Raw genomic sequence first — 20,920 nt, 5'->3', positions numbered from 1 at the left:
GAGGACGTAGGGATGTGCCAGGCCAATGTCTGATACTAACATTCGGTTCTGGCCCAAGGGGCTGGGAGCAGACAAGGGAGCCAGGGCTGGAGCGAGGAGAGCTGGTGGATTGGGTGAGGGCAAGTTGGAAGAGGCAGGGAGGAAGCAAACTGGGCCACAGGGAGTATTCTAAGGCACATCATGAAAATGCAGCTGAGGCCATCAAAGTCCCAGCTGACATGCTGGGGTGCGAGAGGATCATATTGTGTGTGCATGTGTGTGTTATGTGTCGGGAAGGAGGGCATGGAAGCAGAACACAGTTCCAGAACTATAAGCTAAAGACAGTGCCCACTAGGTTTCAAGCTGGGACCACCAAAAATTCAGTCTGAATGGGCTATGTGAGGGCAAGACCCAGAGCGGGCAGCAGAGAATAAAGCCCCGAGGGGGACTCAAAGGATGCTGCTGCCTGAGGGCCCCAGGCATGGGGAGACGACCAGTTGCTGCTCCCTGGAAGGACCTAGACGTTCCTGTTGGCTGTCCTCTCACAGGCCGCGGGACAGCTGTGGCACAGGCTGCGACATCTGTGCACACAGGTGGAACAGGAGAGGCTGTGCCAGGGGCATGGGCAGGACAAAGGGCGCTCACAAGGACCCAAGGGTGGAACTGCCAATGGAGTCCCTAGCAGTGGTCATTCATTCTAGGACAAGATTGGCTCCAGGGGGAAAGGGAAGGCTACCAAGAACAAAAGTGGGGAGACAGCAGGCTCCAGGGAACAGGGCAGGCTATAGGGAGGACAAGTCCTCAGGGAGGTCAGAGCCCCTGAACAAATCCAAACACAACTTTAAACCACCTGCATAGTCCTTTACCTTTAACACAGGTGTCCTGCACTCCTCACTAGACTCCAAGCCAAGAACTGGGTCACAGTCCCTTTTTATCTCCTTCCCTTCTCACCCTGCCTTGTGCCCAGCGAAGCACAGAATGTTGGGAATGTGCTGGAAATGGATTAGGCAGCCCCATCAATGCAACATGGAGCACCAGCTACACAAAGTTGGAGGGGAGGTAGAGGAAGCTAATTGGCTGTAAAACCCAGCCAGTATAGAAAGAAGATGCCTCTGGAGGTGGTGGGGACCCGGTGCATCCGCTGAAAGGTAGATGTTGACAAAGACTCAGAGTCTCTTGTGCTGCCATCTCAAGCCTAACTCTTATCTGAACCCAACTTCCCAAAGAGCCTGGAAAGAGGTCTGCATGTCCACTCCCCTGCCTCCTCTGCACAAGCCAACCTGGATAAGGAAAGGCTCATCTGGTTCTCAAAGCCCTGGAAGTAGGACGCAGGACCGCCAAGCAGACTAGGCAAGGCCCACCCTGGGGCTGGGTGGCCAGTGGAGCAACTCAAACACATGTGTGCATGAGAAACGAGTCGGGGAAGACATGGGGACCCAGGCTCCCCCCAAACTTCCTGCCATCGCCAGCTTCTTTAGAGGACACGGCCTAGCCTGTGGGGCCCTGAGAGTAATAGCCCTAAAATAACTTGATTTATTTAGGTTCCTTCTCAAAGGAGCTTGGTCATGGTGATAGCGATGTGAATGTTAATTAGAGCCACATTTTTATGATCTTTATATAATGTTGTGACTTGTTTCCTAAGACCTGAAAATACTTCCTCACTGTCTTCACACCTCATCCCATATAAAGATGGCAGTAGGAGGGGGCAAGGACAAGGCAAGTGACTTTCTTGAGTTCCAGAGCAAGCTGGGCAAGCTACTCAAAAACCTGCTTTTGAGCCCAAACTCAGGTGTTTTTGCCCTTGATTCTAGACCCTGTTGCCCTGGTTAACCAAGTCTTGGCATATTTGGAAATTGGTTTCTAGAACTTCTTATTTTTTAATCTATTCCCTCAAATTTAAAAGAGCCCCCAACAAAGATCCAGTCTAGTCTGAACCATCCATCATGATCTTCATTTGGCTTAACATATAAAAGTTTGCAGAGCCCATCAAACTCTAAAAATATTCCTCTCTTTTGATCTGGGTGGCATCTGTCCTGGTCATCGGCCCTAGGCTCAGATGGCCTGAATTATCTGTCCCTCTCATGCAGTCTTAACTAAAAAAGAAGAGCTGGTGTGAATAATTTAAACCCCATTCCCTTTCCCCCTCTGTAGATTTCTGATGCCAAGCTGATCATCATTTCAGTACCAGCAAAGATGTGCTATTCCTGTCCCTGGGGAGCATTTCCTTCTTAGGAAAATGACTCTGAGGGGCTGCAGATGTACAATGAGGAAGGGTTCGGGCCAGGACAGTGCGCCTGTGTGTGAGTCAGCTGGCCCCTGCCTGGGTCCTTTCTTGGGCACTTCTGCGGTCAGTCCTCTCCTCCTCCTCCTAACCCAGGTTTGATGTGCACCATTCAGAGGCCTGGTCTTTCATCTCTCCCTGCCCTCCTTAGGGACCACTCTGTCTAGCACTAGGCTCGCTGCACTTCTCCTCTGAGAAGCTTCCTCCAGCCTTTAGCTGATGTAAGATCTCAAAAGGAAGTTAGACATGGAGGGGAAAAATGAAATGACACCAGGGAGGAACGTCCAGGAAGCACAGAACACTTTTACGCTGCCTCAATCACATCACTTGACTCTAAATGGGAACATAGGTTTTAAAATTCCTACTGTGTTAGCCTAAGAAAGGTTGTGAAACCACCTTCTTGGTTTAAATAGTCAAGTGCTCAGTAATTCAGGGGCTGGTGGGCCAGGGTGTGGATTACTCAGGCTCCTCTGCTTTACCCCCCGTTCTCTCCATGGGCCAGTTCTGTCATTGGTCCTTTGGGGGGAAGGGGGCAGGAAAAGCAAAGAAAGGAGATTCTAGGCTGTGGGGCTTGCTGTTTGCTAGGCTGCTGGCAGAGATACCCATCCCTGCAGTCCTGTACTTGTGGCTGTGTGCATGTGTGTGCATGTGTGCATATGCCTGTGTGTGCATGTGTGCACATGCCTCTATGTGTGTGTGTGTGTGTGAATGCACACTTTTTTTGTGACCTCAGTTTCAAGCGGTTGCTTCCCTGATGTGTCTATTTAGGGAAGTTGAGCTAGAGAGATCAACTTTGTGGAATGGAAGTCAGTGCAGGCAGGACTCTACAGGAGGGGTGAAGTGGGGCTGAGAAGAAGGAAGGTGTCTTTCCTCCAACAGCCACTTCCTCAAGCCCCCTGAGGGATGACAAGGTCCCTCCATTTGAGGACCCTCTGAAGCTTAGAAGGGTGAGGCAAGAAGGACCCGCCAATCCTTTAGGCATGCGCAGGCCCTGACCTTTACTGAGTCTCCCTGGGCAGAGGGCTTGGTCCCCTCTGGGAAGAGCCTCCAAGCTAAGTATCTGTGAGGTTGTGACTGGGGAGGCTGGGGACATGCGTTCTCCATGGATCTGCCAGGATGGCTGGACAGATCTTGCGAATAGACCATGTCAGATGGAGTGTGGAAGGGGAGGCTGTGCTTGGTGGCTCAGAGAACACAGTCCTATCAGGTGCTAAACCACAGGCTTTCCTTCCGGCCTTTGAGGCTGCAAAAGGGAAGAGCTCTTAGGATTAGACTGCTTGCCAAGAAAGTAAAAAATTCTGAGTCTCCCCACTAATGCCTGGGTGACCAACCCTCTTACCCAGCGCCCTTCAGCCTGGAAGCTTTGGATGGAGTGATGGACTCCAGGACTCCACAGCCTTCAAGTTCCCTTCTAAACGGAATCTGCTCTGACCCACATACACTGTTCTTTCCTTACTAGAACAGGAGCAAGGAGGCACTCGTACCTGGGCTCCTAGGGTCCCACCACATGCCCCTGGTCCCCTGCCATAAGGTTCTGGGCTGGGCTCAGCAGAGAGCCCTCTCTGCATCCAGCCAGATCTTGAGTGCCACTGGCCTGGGCTGACCTCCCCAGAGATGGAGAGCAGGGCATGCCCTACACACATCCTGCCTGCTGGGTGTCCTGTCCCTTTGCCCTCAACCAGGCTTGGCCTTCTTGGGGGGACTCCCGGAGGAAATACAGCAGACTGGAGTTCACATTCCAGCTCCAGCCTTCACTGCTTCTCATCTCTGAGCCCAGCTTCCTCATCTGTAAAGTGGGAGTGACCAGTTTATACCTCTTCAGATGGGGGATCAGAGCATGGGCTTGGGAGCCAGACTGCATGGCGCTCAGTAACAGTGTGGACATTCTAATAAAGACGACTTACTCTCCTGCTGCCTCAGAGTCCTCACAAACAGGCTGTAAGCATCCTGTCCGGGTGACTGGGTGCACCAGTGTGATAGGGCTGGCCCCTGCCACCAGTTCTCCTTGCCTCCCTCCCTGCCCTGAGTCTATAGGACCGGGGAGCCAGCCTTTTCCCTGTGCCTCTCCTGTGCCCTCTGGTGGCCACACTGGATCATCACCTACAGGAACATAAAGGCAGTGTGACTCTGGGCACATCACTTGCCTGCCCCTGGCCCTCAGTTTCCTCCCCTGTCAAAAGCACAGGAAGAGTAACACCTCTCTGGGCGCAGGGCGAGGACTGAAGAGTTAGCATGCGAGAGTGTTGACAATGGTACTTGGCACACAGAGCTCTGGTCGCCGGGACTTTGCAGGGTTGCTGTAGTAAGGAGGAGGGAGGTGGCGCCCAGTCAACATCGGCTATTTGTTTTCTAAATTTGCTTTTCCCAAGGCTGCAGGGGACCACTGGCCTTCAGGGGTTCCTTAGAACCAAGGCAAATGGCTCAGAGCCAGAAGCAAGGCTTCTGCCTCCCCTCTTGGGCTGTTGTGAGTCCTGTTCTTCTTCCACAGGATGACCTGGTGGAAGGAAGGAGGCAGCCAAGAGCACACGGCTTGGGGGCCTGCCCCTGGGCAGACCTCTAGGGGTGAGGGTCAGAGGCTCAGCCTGCAACCCCCAGCCTGGCTGAAGGTCCCGCTTGCTAAGGGGTGCAGAGCTGAGCGGGACACAGATGGGCTCGCAGATGCTGCGGAGGAGGGCGAGTCCCTGGGCCTGACAGCACAGGTCTGTAGCCTCAGGCCTGCAGCCTCAGGCCTGCACAGACAGAACGCAGCCCTGAACCCAGCCACACTATGTACCCAGTTCATTCAGTCAAACAATGTGCCTTCATCCGGCCATATTGGTCAAATCTAGGCTGTGTCCTGTGGTTCTCACAACCTCAGCTGCCCTATGCACGACTCTGTTGGGAACCCTATGCCAGGCCCCCAGGGAGGGCTGGGTGGAGTGTGGCTGGCTCTGGATACACCTGTCCCTACAGCTGGGAAAGAACTCAAACCTGTGCTCTGGTGGCCGTCCCCTGGGGGCCTTCATCCCACCTGCACATAGCATCGCTCACCAGCACCTTGGCTCTGGGCTATCCCTTAGAGCAGAATGAACAAATTCTTCAAAAGGGGAAGAGACATCCTGCTGAGCGTGTACACAGCAGCTCTATATCCAGGGCTAGAAACTAGGTCGCCACTGGTGAGAGGCGGCAGGGGACGGCGCTCTGGTGTTCTCAGCACACCTCCTCGGCCTCCTGTTCTCTTGGTTGCTGTGCAAGGACAGAGGCAGCAAAGTCTATGGCGGATGCCAGGAAGCTGGGGAAAGAGAGCACAGGGCCCTTTGAGGCTTCTTCCCACTGCCTGGTTCCTTTCAAGCTCAGCCTGATTTCTCTTTGAGACTGGGGTTGGTTCGGCCCATCAGGCTTCCTTGCTAGTCTGGTTGTTTTCAGCTTCCTGAGTCTGGAGCTGGACTCCAGCCCTCTGGACCCCAGAAGTTCCACCCTGGCCTCCTTTCCTGATGCTGTGAGCATCTATGGGTCTTCTTCCCGGCTTCCCAGGTGGGTGCCTGTCAAGAGCCTATGGTGCCCACAGCATTAGCCATGAAATACTCTCCTGAACAACCAGATTGGCTAGATCCCATCAGGATTCTAGATCTAACCACCAGGAGAATGTGTTGAACAACACAGGGATATAATCAGAAAATCCAGACTGGCTGGCCGCGTGAGGTGGCTCATCCCTGTAATCCTAGCACTCTGGGAGGCTGAGGCAGGTGGATCGCCTGAGTTCACTGGTTCGAGACAAGCCTGAGCCAGAGCAAGACCTTGTCTCTAAAAATAGCTGGGTGTGGGTGGCGCCTGTGGCTCAAAGGAGTAGGGTGCCGGCCCCATATACTGGAAGTGGCAGGTTCAAACCTGGCCCCTGCAAAAACTAAAAAAAAAAAAAAAAAAAAAAAAGCCAGGTGTTGTGGCAGATGCCTATAGTCCCAGCTACTTGGGAGGCTGAGGCAAGAGAATCGCTGGAGCCCATTGAGGTTGCTGTGAGCTATGATGCCATGGCACTCTACCAAGGGTGATAAAGTGAGACTCTGTCTCGAAAAGAAAGGAAAGAAAGGAAAGGAAGAAAATCCAGACTGAGAGAAACCCTAAGACAAATGACATGGGTCCTTCAACAAATAGATTGCAAGAGGGGGGAGGAAGAGAGAGAGATATTGGTGGTGGAGCTTAGAGACTTTTAAAAAGAGACTTAGGAGACAAATCAACCAATTTTAACACATGGACCGAATGTAGATTTTGACTCAAAAAAACTTACCAAAAAAAAAAAAAAAAAGGAATAGTTTATGGGTCAATTATGGAGATTTGAAACTGCCCGGTTATTTCATGATATTAACAAATGTTGTTTTTAACTGTGATAATCGTAATGTTATTATGTTTTCTAAAAGGTTATCCTTAAGTTTTATAGGTATATACTGAAATATTTCCAGATGACACGATGTCTGGGGTTGCTTGGAAATCACCCTTGGGCCATGGAGGGAGCAAAGTATAGGAGAAAATGAACCCAGATTGACTATGAAAGGGTAACCATTGAACTCTGAGTGATGGGATCATGGAGCTTTGTTACAAAACCATTTTATTGTATCTCTGTTAAAATTACCATGATGAAATCTACAAGGAGGAGGAGGAGGGACAATGGGGCCCCTGTCTTAGGTCTGAAGAACCTGGGGACCTTGGCAAACACCAGCCCCAAGAGCAGCCCCCCCCCCCGACCCCTGCCACGGCCTCAGGCCCTCCTGTTCCAGGCCTGGGACCCCTCTTGCTGAGAAACTTAAGGGCCAGGGTGGGTGGTACAGGGGTCCTCCTGCCCACAGAACATGGAGGGGTCACTCACTGTGGAAAGGCAGCCCTTCTGCTCCTGGAGGATGGCACCAAAGCCCAGAAAGCCGGTCACCATGACAAGAGTGCCCGCAAAGATGAGGATGTAGGCAGAGGCTGCAAAGGTGCTGGAGGCCAGGACGCTGAGGTAGCCACTCTTCTCCACCAGAGTCCAGATGCCCACGGCCAGGACGGCTGCCCCTCCCACCTGCAGGAGAGCTCTGGGTTAGAGCAGGGGTGGCAGGGGCCTCAGCAGCTGCCTTTTGTGGAAAGCCTACTAGGTACCAGGCGCCTCTTAGGCATTGGCCTGTTATGTCCTCCAAAGGGCCTGCAAGAAGAGTTTGGTCACTCAGTTTTATATGGGTAAATTGAGGCATAGAGAGGTTAGGAGACTTGCCCAAGGTCACACATGTGAGCGAGCTGCAGAGCCAGGTGTGAATCCAGGTCTGACTCCTAGTCTGTGCTTCTTACCATGCTATCTATCACATTGCTGTCACAGCGTCCGCGGCTGTGGAGTTGACCACCATACCCCAGTTCCTTCATCTCCCCAACTCGTCTCCATCAGAGCGCTCCTTTGCTCTGTCCACATTTCCCTGCTGGGGCACTTCTGAATCCTCATACTTGCTCCCTAGGAAATGATGGCTGGGCCCCACCCCTGTTCTACAGTGAGAGTAACTGAGGCCCATGGAGGAAAGCTAAGTTGCCTGAGGCCCTGCCTCTAGCTGGGGATAGGCCTGCCCTCCCCGTCATGCTGCCTCCACAGTGGAAGGGCTGCTGTGCCAGACAAGCTGAGCCATTCTGGCACTGCAGGAGGGTGGTGGAGAAACTTTTTTGCTAACTGATTCTCTTTCAGTCCTGAGAAGGGGTCAGGGATAGGACACTGCTGATGTGCAGGTCTGGGAGATGCCGCCTTAGAAACTAGAGTACCCGGAAGATGTGCCTGGGGTGGCTCAGCTCAGCTGGTTCTTTCTGTACTGAGGCTGAACAGCCCTTTCTGTTACTGTTATTCTCAGCAGTGCATAATGTATGTGTATACACATATACACATGTGTAGAGTGTTCTCAAAGTGCCAGATGGGGAATATTAGAGGCATTTGCCCAGGATTTGGGGACAGGACCTCTGGGACCTCTGACCATCTCTACCATCTGCTCCTGGGAAGGTGACTTTGATCTGCCTTCTGTTCTTCTGGCCCCCTCTAAGAGTGGGTCCATTTCCTCTGATGGGTGCTGGGTGCTTCCTCAAGGGGTCCTGGGTATGGCCAAAGCTGGAAAAGCCCTCTAATGCTCTGCCTATGCCCTCTAATGCTTATTGTCCCTGAGAGGCGTTCCCTCTGCCCCAGATGATGCTCTCTATAACCTCCACCTACCATTTCCCAGTTCTCTGTTCTGGACAGTCCCAGACTTCAGCTCAGCAAACAGAAGGCGGTCCTTAGCTATTAACAGTATCAGTCAACTTTCATGTATCTTACCCTTTTCTCTTCTGTACTTTCAACAGCTCAGTGAGGATGGGACAGGGTGAGTGGGCAGGTATTACCCTTGTTCGCAGATGAGGAAATTGAGGCATGGAGGGAATAAAAATGTGCCCGAGATGACACAATATATTATAGAGTTTCAGAATTGAGACTCAAACCTGAGTCTTTTGAGGGCAAATCTAGGACTCTGTCCTCAGATCCCACAGTGTGGGCTGGACCTGCTCCTCCACTTACTCCTGTATTTTCGATAGATATAATTTCTTCAAAGTCCCATTTTGTCTTCACTGACACCTCCACCAGGTGAGGGGACTCTACCCAGGCTACAGCTGTGCCACTTCAAATAGAATGGGAGAGGCTAACATGCCATCTTTCTTGGATTCCATGAAATAATTTTTCCCCTCCCATTTAACATCTGTAAAATTGGGTTGCATCTTATAATTGATGGCATCTTGCAAACACAATTGGTGGCACTTTTCCATAGTGGTATGAAAAACAATAGTGCATCTTACAACTGGAGTTATCTGAGTCCATGAAATCCTGCCTACCATAGGTTTTCAAAGCCTCTCTGGGTGTGGGTTATTTGTGGCCGACATGACCTTCGTGTCCAGTGAGAGATTCCAGAGTCTGGGTCAATGGAACTGTGTCCAGTGAGGCTTTCTAGCAAACTATTCTGCATAGAATTCTCTTCACCCCCTATGGCATGCCTGAAAGACTCAGGTGAAGGTCCCAACTTCATATAACTAGTTGTATGACTTAAAGATAGTCTTTAAGCTTTTTGGACCTCAGTTTGTTCATCTCTCAAAAAACGTGAATTATATCGGGCCAGTTGTCCCCAACCTATAATCACTAAGGACCCCTTTGATTACTTTTCCCCATGGATCTTATGTTTTGAGGGCTTCTGCCTATCAAACACAGTGCATTAATTTATACTTTTACTTCTCATTTATTAATCAAACACCTATATTACTGAAGGAAAAGATTCTGAGCAGCATGATATAGGCACGTGACCACACTGAATTGCTCTAACTCCAGCAAAAAGCCCAAGAAACTTAGCGTTTAGCAAGTATAGTCTCTTTATAGAAATATGCGCACTATCTGTTATCTATTAGGCTTTTTAATCCTGTCCCCCTCCACCAGAGCACAGGCTGCTCATCTGGATCTGAGATCACCAAGAAGGATCTGTTTAGACTGCTTTGGGGACAATTAATCTGTTGGGGGAACACGAGGCCCGCTGAGAAGCTGATAAAAAGCTTTGTATCCTTTGCCCAGAGAAAGTCATCCACATAAAATAACACATTCAGGGCCAGCAGCTGAGGTCTATTTTTGCACCACATAATGAGCCCTGGCCTAGATGGTCTCTTCTACCTCCATGTCCCCTTAAGGTCTGATTGTACAATCACCTGGAGAGCTGTGAAAAACCCAGGCCAGCCCCCAGGCCAATCAGAGTCTCTGAGGGTGGGACCCAGACATGAATACTTTACAACGCCAGAGTAGTCCGGTTGAGAACTACCGCCTGGGACTCATGATTACCGGGGGCCCAAGTGCCCCGCCCTCTCCTGCCAGCAGGTGGCGCTGTGCTGATTTTCCCTGAATCTTGAGGCTTCCTGACCCTCTTGAAGCTTTGGTGCTTCTCCCCTCGGAGGAGGCGCCTGAGATGCCGCGGAGATTCGTTCAGGACCTGAACTTCACCCTTTCCTTCCATCTGTGTTAGGGTGTTTTTTTTTGGCAGAAGCTTTGGGGTAGAAGACAGAGTAACGGGGAGCAGATTGTGCAAGAGAGGAAGACATATGTGGCTCCTGGGGGAAGGAGTGGAGTCTACGAGAAACGCAGCCCCCAGGGAGGAGTATTGATCTGACTAATGGAGGGCCTCTCTGCCAGGGTGCTTGCCAGCCACACAGAACGGGCTGGGATCTTGCAAAGCAGACTGAGCCCCAGGTCCCAGACACAGGGCAGGATCTGAGAGGGACCTGGAGGGACATGCTCCCCTTATTAAGGTCTAGAAAACAACAAACCCACAATCCTTCTGAGGTCCAGAATAAATCAGGGAATGAGTCCCAATCAACTGAGACTCCAGCCCTCCCTGGAAGTGTCATGGCCTCATGATTAGCTATAAGGAACAAGGGGGTTTCAAGTCCTACCCAGACTTCCTACTTGGCATGTAGTCAGCTCTTTAGAAGACTACCTTTCCTCTGGACAAGAATAGTAAAACTGCTCACTGTTGGAATGCAACATCAGAGGGTGTCACAGGGGGCAGACATCAGTAGGCCTGGGTTCCCGTCTGGGAGGTGCCCCTACTAACCATGGGACCATGGCACAGACATGTGGCCTCTCTAAGGCTCAGTTTCTTCATCTGTAAACTGGGGGCACTGGATAAGAATATCTCTGAGAACCCTTCCTCATGGTTAAATGTCCCTGTTGGTACCAGGGGGACAACCTGCTGCCAATACACCTCCAGCAAGATGCTTTTGGGCAGCGGCTTGTGGCTTTCACTCAGGCCTCCTGGAAACTGCCTAAGTCAGCGGAGCACAGGAGGAGAGGCCGGCAGAGGAGGACTGACCCCAGTGAGCTATTTCAACAGTCATTTACATAGAGTTGATTCGGCAATATTTGGCTCTTTACAGAAACTGGGTTGGTTTTCCATGGAGTATTAACCATATTTTTCAAAACCACAGTTTTCTGATTAGCTAGGAAACGCTGCAGAGGGTGAAGCTAGGCAACAGGGACACGAGCGGGCTGAGAGGGGCAGAGTAGGTCACTCACGCCGGGTAATCTGAGGAACTTCCCATTTATAGAAAAGAAACACTGCCAGGGTGTTGCTCACTCATCAAGGGGAGAAGGATCACCCTGAGCAGCCACATATGCTTGGGGCCCGATAGAAATAAGGCAGTGGACCCGAAGGCAAGCAGGCAGAGGGTGTAAAGGTAATCACAGGATTTGTCTTTGTCCTGCTACTGTAGGGTTTCTGTGCCAGGAAGGTAAGGCAGGAGTCAGGACTCCTGACAAAGAAAGCTCCCCTGGGCGAGAGAGTGCTCTACCTTCAGTGTGGAAGGAGCCCCCAGCACGGGGAGGCAGGACATGCACAGGGGGATGGTGCAGTTTCCTTTTTTTTTTTTTTCTTGAGACAGACTGTCACTATGTCACCCTCGGCAGAGTGCTGTAATGTCACAGCTCACAGCAACCTCAAACTCTTGGGCTTAAGCGATTCTCTTGCCTCAGCCTCCCAAGTAGCTGAGACTACAGGCACCCGCCACAGTGCCCGGCTATTTTTTGTTGCAGTTGTGATTGTTTAGCTGGCCAAGGCCAGTTTTGAACCTGCCAGCCTCAGTGCATGTGGTCAGCACCATAACCCTTGTGCTACGGGTGCCGAGCTGGTGCAGTTTCTTTATTGTGTTTGGTGGCCAGCAGCACGCTATGCACGCTGGACTGGAGAGGTTTTTGGCTTGGACATCTGTGCTCCTCCCACTCCAGACCAGACACTGCAGGGTCATTACTGACCTTCAGCAACAGTCATATGTCAGTTCCCCTCTGCTCTCAAACCAGTCTCCATCTCCCCACTGCACTGCCCTGCCTCGGCTCTGCTGGCCCTGCTCCACCCACAGGCCAGCACCTCCAGTGCCCACCCACCCAGCCAGCACCCCTCTGCTGAGGAATCCCCCCATCCCAGCACCCAGAGCACTGAGCCCAAGCTTTCTCACGTGGCCTTGTGGCCCTTACGTGTCTGGTCTCAGCCTGATTTTTAGCTTCATCTTTCACTAGTTTCTCTCCTCCACACCCAGGCTTTCATCTCTACGAACTGAGTAGCTGCTTTGCTTGAAAACGTTGTTATGATGCCTGGTAACTGGGGCAGTATTGGTAGAGTGAAGGAGAGGGTGACCTCTGGGACAGAGTGTTGTCCAAGTCCAAGCTCTTTTATTTATTGGCAGTGAGAATTGGGGTGAGTTTCACAGCTTCTTTGGGCCTCAGAGAGTCTCTTTCTCATCCTTTCTGACCTCCCTCACATCCTTCTCTTTGCTCTTCTACTCTCTAAACTCCTATGCACCCTTTAAGGCCCATTTCCAGTGTGGCACCTGCTGTGCCTCTCCCAGGCAGCTGAGTTCCTGCCTGTGCTTCACCCCTGCAGCATTCTGCCACCTTCCAGCTGCCCTCAGTGTGGGGTGGGAAACACTTCACTTCCCTCAGAGCCCTGGGCCCAGCACATGCCCTGGCACCCAGCAGCCACCATAGTGAGTGTGGGACTTATGGATGGGCCTTCCAGGAGGGCTATGGAAATAGTGCACCTGCTCCCCTTACTTGCCTCTGTCTGCCAAGCTCCTGGGGCAACAGCTAGTATTTCTCTTCCCTGCCGTCCCTGTATTGTCATTTTTAGAGGGGTAGCCTGAAGAGTCAGCAATCCCTGAGGGGAATGGTCTTTTCTTTTAAGTCATTAGGAAAAAGCCCCTGAAAAGACCTGGAGTAGCACCTGAGGGATCTTAATGCCAGACTGATGCTTGCTATTCTCATTCTCTCTTTTACCCAATACCCACTGCATGCCTCCTCTGATGACACCAGGCTCTCAGGCCCCTAGCCTGGCACTGTTGTGCCCTCTTGTCACTTGTAGGGGACTGGGCAGAAAGACCCTGATTTTGTAAACACAGGGCAATTTCTGATACGAAGGAGAAGTAAATAGGTTTAACTTGAGGAGCAAACATAGCCTGGGGGCTGAGGGAGAAGATTGAGAGATGGGGTCTTAGTAAAGCCCTGCTGCTTTGGAAGAATGGCTCCCCACCCCAAGTTGGAAAAGTATTTGCAGAACCCTGGGCTGTAGCCCTGACAGAGAACTGCCAAGCCTCTGATCACAGGTGGGGTCAAGGGCACACTAGTGCCACTCCTAAGCTACCTCTGAGCTCTCCAGGAGGGCACAACCAGCCTGCATCAAGCACTGCTACCTGTCACAGAGTAAGCGCCTGCCCGCTCACCCTGGGTTCTTACTGCCTTGGTTGATTGGATCTTCAAGGACTGGCCTGCCATACTAACGGTTAGTTTTTACTTTACAAGGCATTTCTTTTCTTGGCTCTGGTTTTACAGAGCTCTTTTTATTTTGAGACAGAGTCTCACTTTGTTGCCCTGGGTAAAGTGCTGTGGCATCACAGTTCACATCAACCTCAAACTGTTGGGCTCAAGCGATCCTCCTGCCTCAGCCTCCCAAGTAGCTGGGACTACAGGCTCCCACCACAATGCCTGGCTATTTTTAGAGACGAGGTCTCGCTCTGGCTCAGGCTGGTCTTGAACTCGTGAGCTCAGACAGTCTACCCACCTTGGCCTCCCAGAGTACTCAGATTACAGGTGTGAGCCACCACATGTGGCTTTTAGAGCTCTTGATAAAATAGAGCACCACTTCCCCCTTTTTCTTCTGCAATCCCATCTCTTGAGCCTTACAATGAGAGCAAAATCTAAGGGACTTACTGAGGGTTGGAACTGGGAGGGAACCTAGGATCACTTGTTCATCTTTCAAACCCAGCTCAGAACCCAGAGGAAAGCTTCCTTGGAGCTGTCCCTGGCCTGACTCCCAGAAAGTCATTGTGTCCTCTGTGCTAGCTCCATGTCTTATACGTGTTTCTGTCATTACTTCATCACAATTTGTTTTATTTTTTACCCTGTGTCTCCTCTTTTAGCCTCTTAATTTCTTTTTATTAAATCATAGCTGTGCACATTAATGCAAATACAATTTGAAATGTTTTCATCAAACTAGTTAACATAGCCTTCATGGCATTTTCTTAGTTATTGTGTTAAGACATTTATATTCTACACCTACTAAATTTCACATGTACCCTTGTAAGATGCACCATAGGTGTGGTCCCACCAATTACCCTCCCTCTACCCATCCTCCCTTCTCCCCTCCCCACCTCTTCTTGGGCTATAATTGGGTTATAGCTTTCATAAGAAAGCTATAAATTGGTTTCATAGTAAGACTGAGTACATTGGATACTTCTTCCATTCTTGAGAGACTTTGCTAAGAAGAATATGTTCCAGCTCCATCCATGTAAACATGAAGGAGGTAAAGTCTCCATCTTTCTTTAAGGCTGCATAATATCCCATGGTGTACATATACCACAATTTATTGAGCCATTCATGGGTCAGGGGGCACTCTTTTAGCCTCTTGATTAAACCTCATTCCTGTTAGTATCGCCAACAGAGTGGGAAGGGACGAAGGAAGGAAAGACTTGAGTTCAACCCCTTTTATATTCTGGATAGAGGAACTGGCCTACAGAGAAGTGAATTTTCCAAGATCACACAACTAGCCAGGAGCGGAGTGAAGGCTAGAACTCAAGAATTATAATGCTGAGTTTTGTGCCCATTTTACATAGAACGGCTCTGCCCAGGAAGCCTGTCCTCAGGTGTCTGGGCCACAGCGAGACCTAGAGTCCTCAGGCTGCAGCAGGGGAAGCTCAGAGCTATTACCCCATGCTTGACCTGACTTGTCTGAGCCACCGTGGCCCTGTGCACATGAAGTGTGCAAACTCCTCAAGTGTGACCTTGTCCCCTAGCACATCCTGACAGCACAGAGGAGCAGAGATGCCCTGAGTGCCCTGGAAGTCTGAGACTATTCAGCGTTACAAGAAAGAGTACAGCAGAGAACTCAGCCTCACGAGCCCTTTCCTAGGTGGCCAGCCCACAGAGGCAGGCAGGGGCTGAGTTCAGTGGACTGATAATGTACAAAGTGAAGGGCTTTTTAGCCTCAGCCTGGAGGTAAGCAAGGCTCCTTCCTCCCAGAGCCTCCCCAGATCCAGAAGTGATGGTCTCAAGCCACCCTCACTCTCCTGCCCATGCTGACACTCCATCTCCTCCACCAGTCTTGGTCTCAGGTCTCCATGAAGGTGTCCCAGGGATTCCTGGGAGACTGAGCCCTCCTGACCCCCTGGGGCAGAATGGAGCTGCCTGCACAGAGGCAAGCTCTCCAGCCACGGGAGCTGGCTGCTTCCTCAGATCTTCCCATTGCCTGGCAGAGCTCCTGGGAGGTTGGAAAAGTTTTGATTATTAACACAGCCAAGCAGCTAATTAAAATAATAAATTAGAGAACAACATTGCAGGGGTGATGGGAGCTGTAGGAAGCCGTGTAGGAAAAGGGAGGAGGAAGCAAAGCATTCTCTAGGCTGCGCCACACCTTATTTAGAAGTGCTGGTGTTTTTGGTTTCTGACCCAGGGCTGGCCATGGGGGCCTTCCTTGCTCAGTAGGATCATGCTATTAACACGGGGTTAATCTAAATGCAAGGTGGGGGGTCAGGGAAAGGGTGGCAAGAAAAAACTGCTGTTGCTGAATCCTACCCACGTTGAATGGTAGAGGTGACCATTGCTTTGGGTTTTGCCAACTTTGGAATGTGACCTAAATAAATTTAGCAGGTTATAACCTGCACTAAAAAAAAAAAAAAGAATTAAAATATAATTCCAGCGTTATGGACAGAGAAAGCTGTTAAAAAGCCTAGAGAGATGCTTATTAGTCTAATTATAATATAGTAACACATAATAGCTAAGCACCAAGTATGTGCCATCAGCTATGCTAAATGTTTTTCTAAATATTAATCTCTAATTCATACAGGTTTTGGCATTTTCATTTAACATATGAAAAAAGCGAGGCTGGGGAGATTAAGTGATTTGCCTAATGACTTAGCTCAGACAGCTGTAACAAAACACACAGACTGGGGGCTTAAACACTAAAAATTTATTATCATAGTTCAGGAGACTGGCAAGTCCAAGATCGAGGTGATTCAGTTCGTGTTGGGGCTCTTTTCCCGGCCTGATGGTGGCTGCCTTCTTGCTGTGTCCTCACGTGGCCTTTACTCAGTGTTAGTGTGTGGGGAAAAAGAGGGCTGGCCTTCCCTTCCCAGAGGGCTACCAATCCTACCAGAATAGGATCTAACCCTTCTACCCTTGTGCAACCTCACCTACTCCCGCGCGCCCCCCCCACCCCAAGCTGTCTCCAAATATAGTCACATGGGAGGTTAGGGCTTCAGCACATGAATCTGGGTATGCGTAGGAGGACACAGTTCAGTTTGTAGCACCTAATGTCCTGTGGCTAGAATCTGAATCTGAACCCAACTTGAGCCTGAGTCCCCAGCATGCCCTGCTGCCTTGCTGATTCATGTGTGCAAAGACTCCACAGAAAAGTGCAGGACTCAGACCTGGGCCAACAGTGTGGTGGCCAAGCACAGGCCTGGGGCCAGAGAGTGCTGGGAGCAGCTCTGGGACTGTGGGCAAAGCCTGGCACACTCACAGAGGGCTCCACCGCCCAGGGTTCTGGGGGATTAACAGGATAAGCACAGAGGAAGCCCACAGTGGGAAGTCCCAGGACAGCAGGGAGCTTTGATCCCTGGTGTATCCCAAGTGCCTAGGCCCACCTGGATACTTGCCAGGTGCTTAATCAAAATGATGAGATGAATTTGTAAATTGTCATTATTATCCCTCACCTGGTGTTAGTAAGAGCTTGGTGATCAGTATGTGACCTTGGGTAAGATTTTGGACCCATAAGGGTCTCTTCTCTATTTGCAAAGTGAAGATAATAATGACACAGACCCTCAGGTTAGTCTGAGGATGGTGTGGGGTCACCACGCAAGGTCTTTATCCAGCCAAGACTCCCAAATGCTGGGCATTGCGACCACACAAGACAGACCTGGGTTCCCCCTCCCTCTGGGCTGGGCTTTGATGAAGAGGATGACAAGGTGGCTGGCATGGGGGGGCGGTGTAGACACAGGTACTGCTATGTGCCTGACACCTGGAGAACTCTGGGGTGTGTCTATGTGGGAGGGAACCTTCTCTTGGGGAGGGGGTCCTCACTGGCCAACACCCCCTTCCTGGGGTTTTGGGGTGGTGCCTTAGGAGGAGACGAGTCAGAGTGTACTTTGTGTCTACTAAGGAGACTGCAACAAGTCCGGGGGACCAGATGCCAGGACAGGAGACTGAGGCCTACACATGACCCACCAGGGTTGACTGGGTCCCTCAGAAACTGGTCTGCAGCCAGTCAGGCCCCAAGGCAGGGGTATTTTTAACTGGAAGTAGGGAGATCTGCCTGGTGGAATGCCTCACTGCTGCTGGCTGCTCTGGTGACACATTCGATGCCCACCTGCCCAAGCTGCCACCCACACGCCTTCTCCTTACCATACCCTAAAGACTCAAACTCTGAACAACAGAGCTTGAGTCTGCTCTGGCTGTGAGGGACTCCTGATGGGGTCACCAGGGCTACTGCCCACACCTGCCTACAGGGCCTTGGCAGGCCCTTCCACAAGTTTTTTGGTCCAAACAATTCATGACAGCCCTAGGAACCAAGAGCCAGCAACCTTCCGGCCTCACCAGCTACTGCCCAGCTGTCTTCTCACGCCCAGCTGGCTCTGTCTACAGAGTCCACGTTCTAGACACCCCAGCTCACTGCTCTCTTGAAAGTGCTCTCCCCACAGCTGCCAATCTTTGCTGTTAAGCCCAGTGGCCTTTCCCAGGCCCTAGAAGACTTGATGTTTCCTCACCCTTCCACCTTCCCTTATTTTAGCACTCAAGGTTCCACAGCCCTGGGACCCTCATCCTAGTCAGGACAAAGTGGGACTGCAGGTCACCCTAGACTCACCCTGGCCCAGGGGCTGCCCACATTTCCTTCCTGCGTCTCCTCTCTGTCCAGTCCCCCTGCTCTCCCAGAGGCTCTCATCTAATTCTGGGGCTATCCTTGCCATCTGGGTGGGGATGCACCCCGAGTCCAGAGTGCCAGCCTAGCTCTCTCCTGAGATCCAGACCCTAGAGCAGCAGTTCTCAACCTGTGGGTTGTGACTCATAGGAACTGTTTTACAGGGCTGTGGCATTAGGAAGGTTGAGAACCACTGCCCACAAAGGGTCTCTGGGCCCCTGAAACTCATCACACCTCCACCCGACCTCGCCATCTGACTCCACATTTCTCTCTCTGGCCTCCTGTTATAGTAAGGAGCTCTGCCATCCACTCAGGAACTGCATATCCCAGACATCTCTTCCTTTTCAGCCCATCTAATTCTGACCTGATCTTATCAATTTCACTTCCTAAATCCCTCAACTCACTCCAAAGATTTTGATCCTTCACTGTCACTCCCACAGGTCACTACCATCTCCTGCCCTCATCAGTGCAGAGTCCAGAGAAATCTCAATAGTTGCTGTTCTTGGTGGTACGGGGTTGAACTGTGCCCCCGAAAAAACATGTTGAAATCTTTACCCCTGGTACCTGTGAATGCGACCTGATTCAGAAGTAAGATCTTTTCAGGTGTAACCAAGTCAGAGGAGGTCATTAAGGGTGGTTCAATGACCACCTGTGGTATTTTCCTCTTTCTGGTGTCCTTACAGGAAGAGGAAAATGACCTGGGAAGACAGGGACCCCTGAGAGGAAGCTGGAGTAGTGGAGACACAAGCCAAGGAGTGCCAGCATCAGCCAGCTGCTACCAGAGGCTGAAAGAGGCAAGGAAAGAGTCTACTAAAGTGTCAGGGAGCCTGGCCCTACTGACACCTGGACTTGGACTCCAGGCCTCCAGAACTGAGAAAGAATAACTTGTTATTGTTCAAGCCACCCACTTGATGACACTTTGTTATGGTAGCCCCAGGAAACAAACATAGTGAGCTATGGGCAATTTTATTTTTCTAATCCTTTTCAGTACTTTAGACGTTATCAGTAGACACTTAAGACTTTTATGATCAGGGAAAACATAGTTATTGTTAAAAAGAAATGTTCACTAAGACTCCCAAGTACCAGGTTGGATTTGCTTCTGAGAATTGAAACTGTCTACACCCCGCAGTTGACTCTGTCAACACTGCTTTATCCTACTACTGTCTTCATCACCAGGACTTCACTATTCCAGGAAACTCTTGCCCATGGAGATAAAAGTTGCAAATAACTTTATTGTTCATTTCAGGAACTTTGCAACCAACATTTAAACAAACATTAGATTGTTCAACTTTTTAATAGATAGCATCTGATGGCCAGCTATTCTCCTAGACTCTTCAAAATGCTTGTCTTGCTGTGTCCACCGTCCTGAACTCCTGTGTCTTGGGTTTTTTCATTCTTAACCAAGCCCCCATGAGAAAGACCCTGAAAACTCAGACACATCCCACTTTTGTGTTTGCCTTCCTGAGATGCTTCTAAGACTCTGTCAAGGGAGAGTTCCCCCGACCATGGTAAGTGGGACGCCAGCTCTGTCTTTTCCGTAGATCAGTTAGTTGGCGTTTGCAGGCATTTTGACATCTGATCTATTCGAAATACTGCACTTATTGAATGCAATCCCAACAGGTTAGAAAATATCTCTGAATTGTAGCTGGGGAAACAGACTCCTTGAACTTAAGGAAGTTGCCCAAGGCCACACCATTAGCAGAGGACAGTGCCGAGGTCCAGCCAACTGCAATGACTGCACTCTTAATATTTTCTTACCTTCCCACATTTACTGAGACTGTCATGCAAACACGTACATTCCAGTGCCTGGCTATTTTGGGGAACGGCTGGTATTCTGCTCCCAATTACTCAGATAATTGCCTGGAGTGGACAGACTCCATACTCCTCTGGAATATATCACCAGACAGGCTTGCTGAGGGGGGTCGCTATAGAGACCATTTCCATGGCAGGCACCAGCAGCTTGAGCCCCTAGGACTTCTGTTCCTCTGCCCTGGGCCTGGAGAATGTGAAGCATGAGAGGCAAATGGGCTGTGGTGGAAAACAAGCCATTATTTCAGACAGACCCATTTCCTACAAGGCACTGGTGCAGCGGTGAGCAGGGAGGAAGGCACCGACCGGCCCCTTTGTGCAGAGAGCTAGGATGCAACGCTTATTGTGATGTTTGTGCCTCTATTCAGACGCCGTGCGCTACCGACTCCATGCCAACCAGCAGACTAGATTCTTTTCTTCCCCCTCAGTAGCAAATGTACATATTTTCTTTAAAGTAGGCTGAATTTGCCTACGGGTGGTCTTTGATTTGGAAGAAATCAACCTCAAAGTGGTGACTCACAAGAAACAAAGGTGGCCTGACTCACTCAGTGCTCGGGGAAGGGGATGTGTGTGTAGAATTCACTTACCCAGAAGAAGAAGTTAAAGACAAAGAGGAGATACTTCAGGTAGACAAGCAGCCAGTCGTCCTGCTCCGCCTTGTAATGGGCCATGGTCACTGGGCCTGCAGAGGAGACAAACATGCTTTGGGCCAGGGGACCCTAGAGAAACACCTGTCCTTCCCAGAGCCAGAACAGCTCGGCAGGGCTCCCTTCAAAGAGCCTGCGGAGGTTGTGGATGTGCAACGAGGAGCAAAGATCAGAGGACCGCAAAGGCTTTTGGACACCAAGTGGAGATGGATTTGGGTAGAACTTTCTGGACCTCTGTTTTATCCTCTTGACAAAGCTCTAACCTA

At 50.6% G+C, this 20,920-nt stretch overlaps 1 protein-coding gene across 1 annotated transcript in view; it reads right to left on the bottom strand.

Moving 5' to 3' along the window:
- TSPAN11 (tetraspanin 11) overlaps nucleotides 1–20,684 on the bottom strand; it is a 36,477-nt gene extending 15,793 nt beyond the window's left edge. The window contains exons 1-2 of the mRNA XM_003796432.3: nucleotides 20,595–20,684; nucleotides 7,101–7,292 (exon numbers count right to left, since the gene is read on the bottom strand). Coding sequence (XP_003796480.1) covers nucleotides 7,101–7,292; nucleotides 20,595–20,678 — 276 coding nt within the window. The 5' untranslated portion in view covers nucleotides 20,679–20,684. The remainder of the gene's footprint in view (nucleotides 1–7,100; nucleotides 7,293–20,594) is intronic.
- Between the last annotated feature and the right edge of the window lie 236 nt (nucleotides 20,685–20,920).

This window comes from Otolemur garnettii, unplaced genomic scaffold, assembly GCF_000181295.1.
Source record: "Otolemur garnettii isolate 467f Iridium unplaced genomic scaffold, OtoGar3 scaffold00104, whole genome shotgun sequence".
NCBI classification, from domain to species: Eukaryota; Metazoa; Chordata; class Mammalia; order Primates; family Galagidae; genus Otolemur; species Otolemur garnettii.
The sequence above is the reverse complement of the archived record's forward strand: the minus strand, read 5'-3'. Positions and strand labels throughout refer to the sequence as shown.